At 32.5% G+C, this 12,574-nt stretch overlaps 1 protein-coding gene across 1 annotated transcript; it reads right to left on the bottom strand.

Annotated features, from left to right (window-relative positions):
• Positions 1-3,722: 3,722 nt before the first annotated feature.
• LOC132632958 (endochitinase 3-like) lies at positions 3,723-7,184 on the bottom strand. The gene is made up of 3 exons (XM_060349113.1): positions 6,676-7,184; positions 6,016-6,184; positions 3,723-4,256 (listed from the first exon to the last, which is right to left on the bottom strand). The coding sequence occupies exons 1-3, from the start codon at positions 7,142-7,144 to the stop codon at positions 3,863-3,865; spliced, it is 1,032 nt and encodes a 343-aa protein (XP_060205096.1). The 5' UTR covers positions 7,145-7,184; the 3' UTR covers positions 3,723-3,862.
• Between the last annotated feature and the right edge of the window lie 5,390 nt (positions 7,185-12,574).

The raw sequence follows: 12,574 nt of genomic DNA, 5'->3' as shown, positions 1-12,574 counted from the left end.
GGTAGTAATACTGCTAATAATGATAACAATAATGATAATGGTAATAATGATAATGATGATGATAATGGTGATAAAAAATAATAATAGATATAATAATAATAGTGGCTAACAAATATGGATAACTAATAACAAAATCACAATAAGAATAATTAATAATAATAATAAAGATGATAATAATTAACAATAATAATAATAATAAATAACAATTATTGATAATAACAAAATGATAATAAATTAATAACAATAATACTGGTAATAATAATGATAATAATAATAAAAAATAACAAATGATGATAATAATAATAATAAATAACAATTATTGATAAAACAATGATAATAATTAATAATAAAATAACGATGATAATGATGATAAATAATTGATAACAAAAATAACGCTGATAATAATGACTAGTAATTAATAATAATAATAATAATAATAATAATAATAATAATAATACTAATAATAATAATGGAAATAACAAGAATGATAATAATAAATGACAATTAGTAATAAATGATAATTTAAGAATAATAATAATAATAATAACAATAATAATAATAATAATGATAATAATAAACTGCAGAAGAATAAAAGACTAATAATTATAGTAAAATTTAAATGCATATTTTTTAATTTCTCGAAATACCAGAAGTATAAATAGGTACTTCGGAGGAGATGCGGGACAAAATTAGGTGTCAACAGTATATAGAAAGTAAGGATTTACAAAGTGTTGTCTTGTAATTAATTTAACGATTCCCAACCCGAAAGTGAAATGACGATGAACATTTAAAATTTGTGATAAATTAATACTTGTAATGTTAAAAATAAAAGTAGCGAATATAAATAGCAGTGAAAATAAAGTATCTAGCTCGTCAATAAATTTAGACGTCTGAATGAATAGAATTAAATAAAGGAGGGACAAAATTAGGTGTCAACAAGGAGTACTTGTTGTTTTCCAGATTGTTGGTGAGCCCACACATTTGTTCGTGGGTTTTCATTGAGTCAATTATTATTTCTTGGCAGTTTCAGGTTGTGTCTTGAGTTAGTTTATTTTCTTAGAAGCTCCATAGATAGTTATAAACTTGTGGTTAGCGTCTTGGATATCTCTTCTGTTTTATGGAGGGATGTTGCCACATTTTAATTTAAATGTTGAATAACACTTCTGCTGATTTTTATTTCATAATTTATGACAATGATCTTTAATTAGTTATTTATAACATCTCTTCAACTATTAATGAAAGATTATAAAAAAAAATTGACTTGGTGGTTATTGATCTATAAAGTTCTTCCGATGTTGTTCATGACATTGGATTCCAGTCAAGTCTAGAGTGAGTTTTGGGGCGTGACATTATGTAATAAGGATTCATGAAGGATGTTGTCTTTCTACTAACTTTATTTCTGAGCACATAACTATATTTTCATGTTATATGCTTGGTGAACGAATTGTGTTAGCGTAAAGGAAAATTAATTTGAGATCATTAATTACTGCTGATTGGCGATTTTATTTATATGATGCAAAGCTAATAATAAGATCTTCCAGGGATATAATTAGTATTTTGCGAGTGGAAAACTAAGCTATCGATGTCCCTAAATGTTGAAGAAGATTAGGAGAAATGATAATCCCGCTAAGTAAAATAAATTTGACTAATGAATAATATAATTATTGTGGTCATTTCTCAAGTGAATCTTGTGGCTAATGTGAGAGATTGAGTGTTAGACTTTGGTGCTACTAAGCATATTTGTGCTAACAAAATAATTTTGTGTTTTACACCCAAATTGAAGAAGAAGAATGTTGTATTTATTTTGGTGATTCGAGAATTTAAGTAGTTGTGAAAAAAAGAAAAAAAATCTTCTTAAACTCACATTTGGAAAGAAATTTTTTTTTGAAGGTTTTATTTGAGTATGATAAGGTTGTGCCAACCAACATCATATTTCTATGAGCAATGAATATTGCAATCATAGTATATTTGTGCTTACTATGTTTAAATAAATGACAAAAAATTTTAGTTTCAATGCTTACTTTTCTCATATTTGCTTTTTAAAAATATTTTGTTGATGATGACATAATGTGAGTAAATTTTACATAATTATTTGGGCGAAATATTACTAGATTGTTATTAATAAGATGAAATATTTTATGAGGAATTGGTTTGTACGAGTCATGAAAATATTATCCCCTTACATAAAAGTTTTTGAAATTCTGGGAGTCATGATATCTTACTAGAGTTATGTTGAGAGAATTGTTTTAAAAAGTGATATTTTTATGTGTGATCTTACTGTTCAAAATGTTTTGAAAATAAAGTTTTGGAAAGAAACCATGGATGATGGGATCAATCCTAAATTTTGAAAAAATAATATTTGAGAAGTACCATGAATTATGGTATTTGTATTAGAGAGATACAATGATGATATCTGGATCTTTGAGTTAGATGAGACAAAATTCATTAGAAACTATGTGTTCACCTTTAGTAGAGGGTGAAATAACATATAAATCAGTTAAGCAAAGCTTAGTTACTAAATGGATTATGATATCTGAATTGAGGCTTTGGAGTTGGCTGGTTATGACTGAATGGTTTAGAAAATACTCAGCGACTATTCAAGTTAAAACAAAATCAACTTTGTTTGAGACACATTGTGATAAGAGCAGCTGCTGTGAGATGTGATAATTTTTTATATATAATTATATGATGTCTGGGGTGAATTTGGCTGATTCACAAGACTAAAAGAAACATCGAGGGGAATGAGACTTTTGTCAATTGAGAAGATCAACAATGATGTAACCCAACCTATGTGATTGGAGATCCTATGGATTAGGTTCATATGGGTAATAACAAGTCATTAGTTGATCAAAGGTGCACTATTAAATTATGTTTCTTCCTATAGTGTGTGAATATAGTGCAGTTCTGCAAGGCAAAGTGAGGGATGAGTTATACTCTCAATCCATTACCATATCCTATAGGTGGTGCATTGCTCTGCAGAACATACTTGATGGGTGGTCCTATATGAGTGTGGAGTGGTGCCGCTCCTATGAAATTGTGACGGATTTCTAGAGTACTCATGAATACAAGGACACGTGCATAACCTCTTAGTGTAAAACCCGACAAATATTGTATGAGTATAATATGATAGAATAATACCCTAGGCTTACAAAAGAATTCTTGGTTCATAGAAGTTTTAAACTTCACCAATTATTCTGTAAGTTCAATCTTGTTTTATCTAGGTCTAGTTCATAGTCTACGAGACACAAGATTCGACGCATTGTACTCTTATGTGAAAACCCAGCAAAACTTCTTATTTATTCCATATTATTCTTTTTGAGATATGTAAGGGATTGTTATAAAACTAATTTATTAATATCCCAAAAAGAATTGTTGGTAAACCAATTCTATCGTTATCATATTGATTGACATTTCTAACATGTCATTAACAACTCCAACGTTTGATTATGTGACTTAAATAGCATTTAGTGACCCATCTTTCTCTCATTAACCATTATCCTAGTCTTTGGTCCTCTCAGTTGAAGAAAGAAGTTAATACAAATTCTTCCTTTTATGCTATTGTGCTGGGTTTTATACTAAGATAAATCTTTATTAAATTCTGACTCCTAGTTTTGTACTAGAAGAACTTATTGAACTTTGGGGATACACTCATATCGGGTGAAATATCTTTAAGGACAGTGTCTTAATTGACATGACTCAAGCTTTAAAGAATTGCTGCAAGGTTCGTGATCAAGTATTTTCTGATAAAGTTCGTGATCAAGTATTTTTCCATAAAATTTCTAACATAGCGTCACATGCCCACGATTATTCATATAACGAGAAATTATAAAAGCTAGTATTACAAGATTAGTACTAGCTTATTCTACATAGAGCTGAACAAGGGGTGTTGGCTGAAAGGCAACTGGTCGCCGCAGTCCAGGTTCTCTCCCGGGCTAACACCTAGAATTTTGCAGAACGTCGTGTAATAGCCTATTCCATTCGTTATCCTCTCGTTAGGGCCATGGCCACAGTCCAATCCTCCGTTGATGATGTTTGTGATGACCCCATAACCAGGGACCCTATGGGCTGTTATGTCCGATTGGGATGGGACCCATTTCCCGAGGATGACATCATGGCACGAAGGCTTTGGTGGTTGAGGAGTCATCCAGAACCAAATTGCAGATTTGAATGAGATGACTACGTCATTCTCCACCAAATCAGGATTACCCAGGAGGTTTTCCCCTATGGCTACTCCACAAGGACCATAGTTGCAGTTGCTGCAATTATAGAAACAAGAAAAATTCTAAGTACTTTTGGTATCACGAATAGAATCTCTTACGTAGTTATATGCTCCCTTCGTCCTAAATTACTGGTCACTTTAGCTCAGAAAAACAGTCCCAAAATAATTACGTTTCATTTTAGGAATTGAAAAGTAAAATTGGAAATTATTCTCAACTATAACTTACTACCCCCACACCCCACACCCCCGTCTTTTATGCATAATATAATGGAACCCATACTTTATATTTTATTTTTTTAATAAGTGTGAAAAGAACCAAACGACAGTTAAAATGGGATGAAGGGAATAATATGTAGTTGAAATATTAGGCGGATACTTGATAATAAAGGTAGTAACATCGAAGGTCAACCAACTATGGATGATGATCTCCCAAGGTCATGTTTCTTTATTTTGTAATCACCCAACTTTTCGTATATCACTTCAAAAGTCACCTAATAAATATTTGACTAATAAAATATGACATGACATTTAAATTAGTTCACATAATTTTTTTTCCTCAGTCCACGTGGCAACAAGATCCTACCCGACCGGACCCGACCCAAACTCAAACCCAAGTTAACCCTATTCTCTCTTAATTAAAATAAAGGTTCACTCTCTCCGGGAGAAATTGGCCCACCATTTTCTTAAAATCTTGTCATCTTCTTTTTTCTTCTCTCAGGCGAAGTCCATAAGGATTCTTTTGACAACATTAAGTAAATGTAGGCTTTTTTCAATCTTCACTCAAGTCCCTTGTAATATCTTTCTACTCCATATTAGCTTCAGACTGCAGCTATTTGGGAAATATATATACTAAGGTTTAAACAAAGATATCAGTAACAAAAAATGGTTTTTCATATACCTTCCATAACAAAATAACAGGCAATTTGCAACTGTTCTCTACATAGCAACTGTCAAATGCTTTCTTTTTTATTTTTTTGGTAATAAAAAGACTTATAGTAAAGCAAACTTACTTAAATCCAGAGGCCCTTCTCAGTACTATATTTACATTAGAACTAGCCTGAGAGTGCACCATACTACTGCTAATTTCACTCCAACAAAGCCTACAGAAAACATTAATGCTACAGTCCAAATGATTACAAAAACTAATTAAGAGAGTGAAACTCTATTTTAATTAAGAGAGAATAGGGTTAATAAGGGTTAATTTGAGTGGGATTTGGGTCGCCTGGGGTCGGGTCTTTTTGTCACGTGGATTGAGAAAAAAAAGTCCATGTAAACTAAATTAAATGTCATATCATATTTTATTGATCAAATATTTATTGGGCGATTTTTGATGTGATATAGGAAAAGTTGAGTGACTTTGTTGTTACAAAACAAATAAATATGACTTTAGGAGATCATTATTCATAATTGGGTGACCTACTTCTGTGTTACTACCTCTTTGATAATATCACAATGCACAAATAGGAGTGAAGAGGAAGATTTAGGGCCCGTTTGTCCATGAGAATTATTCACTTTTTTCCGAAATATTTTTTTACTTTATGGTGTTTGGCCATAAAAATTTCAAATACAACTTGAAGTTGTACTTGGAATTTGGAAAACAACCAAAACTTATTTTTTACTTATTTTTTTCTTCACTTTTCTCATTTTCAATATATTCAAACAACCAAATATTCTTTGCAAAACTATAACCAAATACAACTCCATCTTTAATTTCAACTCTAAAATACCAAATAAAGTGAAAAATATTTAATTTTCATGGCCAAACGCCTACTTAGAAAAAGGGGGAAATTACTTACTATGATATTTGGATGGGGCCGCGTCCATAATATTTCTTGCCAGGAGCGCATGGCCACTGATCAGCAGCACATTCAATACAGTTAGAAGGCAAGTCTGTACGGTCGCCTATTTGTCTCTTGTAGCAGTAACCCCATGCGTAAGGCCCGTCTTCTGCAGCTGGCCAACCACCTGTTCAACCATATATATCTTCCATGTAAGTTTAAAAATTGACACGACTAGTTTGCTGGAAAGATTAAATAAAGAAAACGGACATGGACATTTTAATCAGGAATTTAATTAATTGCCACTTTGAGAAATCAAATTAGAAAGGCAGCATCAATGTACTATTGAAGTTAACCTTAACAGTTAAAAATGAAAGTGAAAAACACTAAAGTCAAAAATGTGTTTACGAAGTTAACCTTTACTTTTTTTTTCTTTTTTTTTATATAACCTTTACGGATAGCCCCTCCGTTTCAAAATGTTTGGTTGGTTTGACTTGATATGAATTTAAGAAAATAAAGAAAATCTTTGAATCTTGTGATTTTAAATTAAAGATGTGTTGGATGTATCAAAATATTCTTTAATTTTGTGGTCTTAAATATATCACGTGAAAATTTGAAATTAAAGAATTACAAAAAAAATAAGAGACGTTCTTTTTTAGTAAAAATTCATGAAATTACCATTAGTTTCATGCGATGTTTGAGCCAGGAACGCAGCAAGCTCCCTTTTACGGTCAGTAATGTCACCAGTGGTGGCAAAACCAGGGAAATACCTCGCCGCTTGAACAAAGGCATCGTAGTTGTAGAAGCCCTTAGCAGGACACCTATTATCATTCCGACGCAAAAGCAGCTTGTCAAATAATTCACCAGTAATGATTTCGGTAATATCTGCACCGGATGGAGTGGGTGGTGGAGGAGTGAATGGAGGAGACGGTGAAGGACGCTGGCTTTGACACTTGTCGAGATCACAATAATCAGCGGTGGTCCCACACCAGCCATAATTGCTGCAGCAGTACCCAGAGGGGCACGGTGCACCACCGGCTTGCTTACCGCATCGTTCGGCCAAGACACTTGGGATCAGTAATATAGCAAGAACTGAAAGTGTTGCAAATACACATAATTGGCTCAGCCTCATTTTCATCATATTCATATAATTGAGATGGGGATGGATGGATGATCACAAATGGTGAGATGCCTAAACTATTTATAGGAAAATTCTAAAGGACAACGGGTGTTTGTCTTTGGTACAAAGGAAAATGTTTTTCACGTTTCTAGTAAAATATCTTCTTAGAAAATAGATGAAATCTTCATATAATGGGGGGTGGCGCGGATGATAGCAGTGTGGGTTATGAGGGATATGGGACTGGGGTGGAGGTGGAGTGTATCCGAGGATGAGGAGGAGATAATTAATGCAAAATATCACTTATAGAACTGTTTTTCGTATTTTCATTAAGGAATATAATATAATTGTGATTTTGCTCATTGTTTAATTTTAAAATTAATAAACTCCGCGTGCCCCTCTCTTAGGTGTTTGGACCTAACACAAATGTGATATTTGAAAAAAATTGAAAATGCCTACGTGGAAGTTAAAGTTGTGTTTAGGCAAAAAATAAAAGTTTTGTCAGTGGAGAAAAAATAAACTTGAAAACTAGTCAAAATTACTTGGTGTTTAAAAGGTGCCCGAAATAAGTTTTGTTTGAAAAAACTTAGTGTTTTTTCCATACTTTGACCAACGATTAGTCGTGTGTCAAGACTCCGAAGCGTCAATATTTTATATAGAACTTGATATTTTTTCTGTGTACAATAATTTAGGCTCAATACATCAAGAATACGTAGACGTTCGGATAGTCATTTTAGGGGTTGAAAAGGTACCCCACTCCCCCTCCTTACCAACCCCACCATCAACCCCTACCCCACACCTCCTGATATTGAAAAAATATCAGGTTCTATATAAAATATTGACGTTTCGGAGTCTTGACACACGACTAATCGTTGGTCAAAGTATGCAAAAACACACTAAGTGTTGCAAAAAAAAAAGTTCAACCAAATTTTTTTTTAGTGCTCGCTATAGCGCAGTATTTTACTGCGCTATGCAAAAAAAAAAAAAACTTTAGCGCAGTAAAACACTGCGCTAAAGCAGTTAACGGCTCCGTCTCCGTGAGCTGCTTTAGCGCAGTATTTTACTGCGCTAAAGGCAGTTTTATAACTTTTGTTTTTTGAAATATTTTGGTTCACTTGATTTTTTATTGAGTCATTTTGGTTCCGGACTCCTGGAGCAGTAGGTAGCATTGTGACAACAATTTTTCTGATGTGAGATATTACATTGTTCGAAAAACCTTAAGAATTGTCAACAAAAGTGTTCAAGTGCATTAAAAATGAAAATGCAACTTGAATGTGAATCACATTTTTCCTTGATTAAGTACTTTATAACTTGTTTTCATTCAACTAAATGAAGAACGTGTTTTTAGTTTTAAAGAGCTGTTGCTAAGCTGCCTAACATATTCCTTGCAACGTCCCTAGAGTAAGTTCCAAAATTGACCGTTTAACAACTTTGATATAGGTTTTTGTTTAGTCTATCACAACTTTGATTATTTTAGTGATCCACGTACTATAGGTTTTTGTTTAGTCTATCACAACTTTGATTATTTTAGTGATCCACGTACTATAGGTTTTCCTTTATCAATCGTATTTTATAATGGGGGAGATACTAGTTACTAAAGTAGCATCAATTATTGATGATAACTGTTTGTGAACTAAACTATCACTAAGTTAATTTCATAAGTTTACGCCCGGTACGGCTCCTTTTTTATTTTTATTTTTTACTAGTATATTGTATCCCATATCAATTGTTATAAAGTATATATAAAAATAGTTGGAATTATCCATATACGTTCTGAAAATAGTTTATTAAAATATAAATTTGAAGCCCAAAATATAAATATAAATATTTATCAATGTTTAATTATTTGTCCAAAGAAGTCCTCGCACCAATACCAACAACAGCCAATTGTCTGCAACAAAAGAAAAAGAAGAAGCAAAGAATGAAAAATCAAGAGATGATATCAAATGTTTACCAAAAGTGGCTAATAAGAATTAGAAACAAAATTAGCGATATAACTCAGGAAAAGTCATACCTCACAATTAGGGCTGTTCACAGTTTTGGTTAAAACCAAAACCAAACCGAAAATTTAACCAAACCGAATAAAATAACCGACATTTGGTTTGGTTTGGTTTGGTTTGGTTTTAAATTTGAAAAAACCGATAGTATTTGGTTTGGTTATGGTTATAGTAAAAAATAACCGAATAAATAACCGAACCAAACCGATAATTATATACATAAAATTTATAATTATTTATATGTATAATATTAGCTTTTCATAAATAATTAAAGATATTTTATACATTTTAATTATTAATTTAATTTTGGTCTATCTATTTTTAAGGCTCATGTCTTAAAAGAATATGTCCAACAATCCAAGCCCAACTCTAATAAGTTGTAAGCATAAGGGTTGTTTGTATTTTGAAACCTCTGTTTGACTTGTTCTTTTGAATCTAAACTGCGTTGCAAGTTTGGTCCACCTGATTTGCCAACAGCGTGTCTTTCCCTCAATATGCAGCAAAGTTCACCCTTGTGGGCCGTGAGGAAAAAAGAGCTTCATAAGAAATTTGAAGAACGTAGAGAGAGAATATTTGAATTGTCACGGCTAGTCATAAACCGAAAAACCGAACCAAACCGAACCAAACCGACAATAACCAAATCGGTGGTTATTATTTTACTTGGTTTGGTTATGGTTTTAGACATTTAAAAACCGACTAAATTGGTTTGGTTATGGTTTTAACCAATAACCGACCCAAACCGAACCATGAACACCCCTACTCACAATCACAGACATAGTCAGAGTCCTGTTGAAACAAACTATATAAAAAGGACTAAAATCCCTATGATATTATAGGCAAGGAAATCAATAGATATTATGAAAGAAAAACAATCATATGATAAATATTTGAATTTTTCACATTTTAATTTTTTTGATCTACTGACAGAATAAAAACATCTTAATAAAAAAGTTATTACAAATTACAATAATAGATAATGAAAAATATATAAAGAACTTGCACAGCTCTAAGAGACTTTAGGCAAGATGAAATGAAGACTAACGTCGCTGCTGCTGTCTCGACTTTTCTTTCCAGGGAAATCAGCAAAACATCTCTTTTGTAATTGAAGATTTATGTAAATTTTGTAAAGGTGGGTCTTAAATAGGAGAAAGAAAATTAGTTAAGTTGGTGAATTGTAACTTAAGCTTTATGTAAGAATTTAAAGGGAATCAAACCGAAGAAAGTGAAGGGACACAGAAGCCACTCCAAACGTTTCTGTCTTTAGATTTTCTACCAAGTAGAGGCATTAAGGCCTCATTTGTTTGCACTTATTGGAGGTCTGAATCTAAATGGTTCAGACCTTAAGTCATTAAGTGCATTTGTTTGCATTAAGATCTAAGCATTTGTTGAGTCTGAATAAGTCTTAATCATTAAGATCTTGAACCAAGTCTTAATATCATTAAGAGGTATTTTTGTATGGAACTTTTCCAACGCTAACCCCAACCCCAACTCTCCACCTCAACCCCACCCCCACCTACTCTCCACTCCAACCCCCCTCCACATCCACCTCAACCCCACCCCATCACCCACCCACCTTCCACTCCAACCCCCTACTCTCCACCACCCCCATCCCACCACCAACCTCCATCCCACCCCACACCACCCACCCCCACGCCACACCACCAACCCCTACCCCACACCACCTACCCTCACTCCCCACTACCCCCACCACCCACCACCAACCCCACTCCCACTCCCTACCAACCCCACCATCAACCCCTACCCCACACCACCTACCCCCATTCCCCACTACCCCACCTCCCACCACCAACCCCACCCCCACGCCCCACCAACCCCACCCCTACTGCCTACTCCTCACCCCAACCACCCACCACCACTCACCCCTTCACCCCCACTCACCACCCACCACGACTCCAAAACATCTCTACCATTACTAGTGAACATAAATGTTTCACTTTTTTAATCAAATAATATTTTATTTTAGTAAATTTGTATTTATTTTCTACTATTTAGTTACTTTTTAATTTGAATTGTATATTTATTATGTTTAAATAAATACCTTATGCACATTTAGATATTGAAAAACAAACAGTCTTAATCATTCAGTGTTCAAACCTAGAGACAACATTTTAATCATTCAGATGTGCATTCAGATTCAAACGTCTTAATCTTAATGAAAACAAATGAGGCCTAAGTAGATGAATATGGTCCAAATATTCATTTCTTGGTTAATTGAATTTAGTGCAATAATTATTAAGTAACTCTTCAATATTCTTATTTTCTGTACCAACAAAGAGAAAGTTAATGCATGATTTCATGAAAAGGTAGTATATCTATTTTTCAAAGGGTATTAGAGTAACTAACTTTATAGGATTATTTTAATAATCTGACTTTTAACTTTGTTGCTTCCTACTTTTAATATAATAAATGATAATCGTGGTGTTCGGTCTTGTTTGCGCACAACTCGAGTAATTTCACGGGCACCTGCCACCTCTCTCCAACTAGCAGTATAGGTATTGGGTAACTCTATCCAGGCTCAACTTGGAATTGAACTTCAGACCTCACAGTTCTCAACCCATTTCATTGTTCCACATAGATTTTTTGTCTACGTGACATTTTTTAGAAACAAATTTTAATTTTTACTATTTTAATTCATTAATTTTAGATTTTCTTTTTCAGGTAAAATTAGTAAAAATATTGGTTAGAACTTTCTAGGCCAACAAATTTTGTTTGGTTAAAAATAATAAAATTTCATTTTTTTTTCTTTTCAGATTTTTCCCGAAAAGAAACAATACAATGTTAAAAAAGATTCATTACATCAAATAACATATAACAAGAATTAAAAGGTTGAATTCTGCTAAAACTTTTTATCTCACTAAAAATAAAGGATCTCTAACCAATTTATTTATTTATTTATAGATTTGGTCTGAAAAAAATATAACAGTTGAAATAAATAGTCATTACATCTATTAAAGAAATAAAAAGAAGTACATATTAGTTGTATCTCCATTATTTTTGTTAAATATTTTTTTTCTGTGACTAAAATGATGGGACCTAAGTTTTTTTTATTGAATTTGGCCTAAAAAGATATACTATTGAAATAAATAGAAATTATATCTAAAAAACAAATACATGGTTGGTACTTCTTTTTGTTTTGGATAAAGCTAACTTTATTTTGCTAATATAATGGAGTTCGAGCCAAGTTTTTATTTTATTTTTACAAATTGACCCGAAAAAAATATACAATTGAAATAAATAGTTGAAAGTTGGAATCAGTAGTCACTACATTGAAGAAATAAAATTTTAAAATGCAAAATTGGGATAAAATTTGCATTATTTATTAAGTTAAAGAAAGAAGAAATACATAATTGGAATAAATAATTAATCATTATGCAGGATTAACGGTTGAAAAAAAAAACTACTTGGGAGTTGATTTTTCAAAAAAAAAAAAAATTCATCCCCA

The sequence above is a fragment of the Lycium barbarum genome, chromosome 3, assembly GCF_019175385.1.
Source record: "Lycium barbarum isolate Lr01 chromosome 3, ASM1917538v2, whole genome shotgun sequence".
Taxonomy (NCBI): domain Eukaryota; kingdom Viridiplantae; phylum Streptophyta; class Magnoliopsida; order Solanales; family Solanaceae; genus Lycium; species Lycium barbarum.
This window is presented reverse-complemented; position numbering and strand designations above follow the sequence as displayed.

Excerpts from the sequence above, each read along its gene's own strand:
- LOC132632958 (XM_060349113.1), bottom strand. The coding sequence starts at position 7,144 with ATGAATATGATGAAAATGAGGCTGAGCCAATTATGTGTATTTGCAACA. Across the intron at positions 6,185-6,675 it reads AACATCGCATGAAACTAATG|GTGGTTGGCCAGCTGCAGAA; the intron begins GTAATTTCATGA and ends ATGGTTGAACAG. Across the intron at positions 4,257-6,015 it reads GGCCCCATCCAAATATCATA|CAACTGCAACTATGGTCCTT; the intron begins GTAAGTAATTTC and ends CTATAATTGCAG.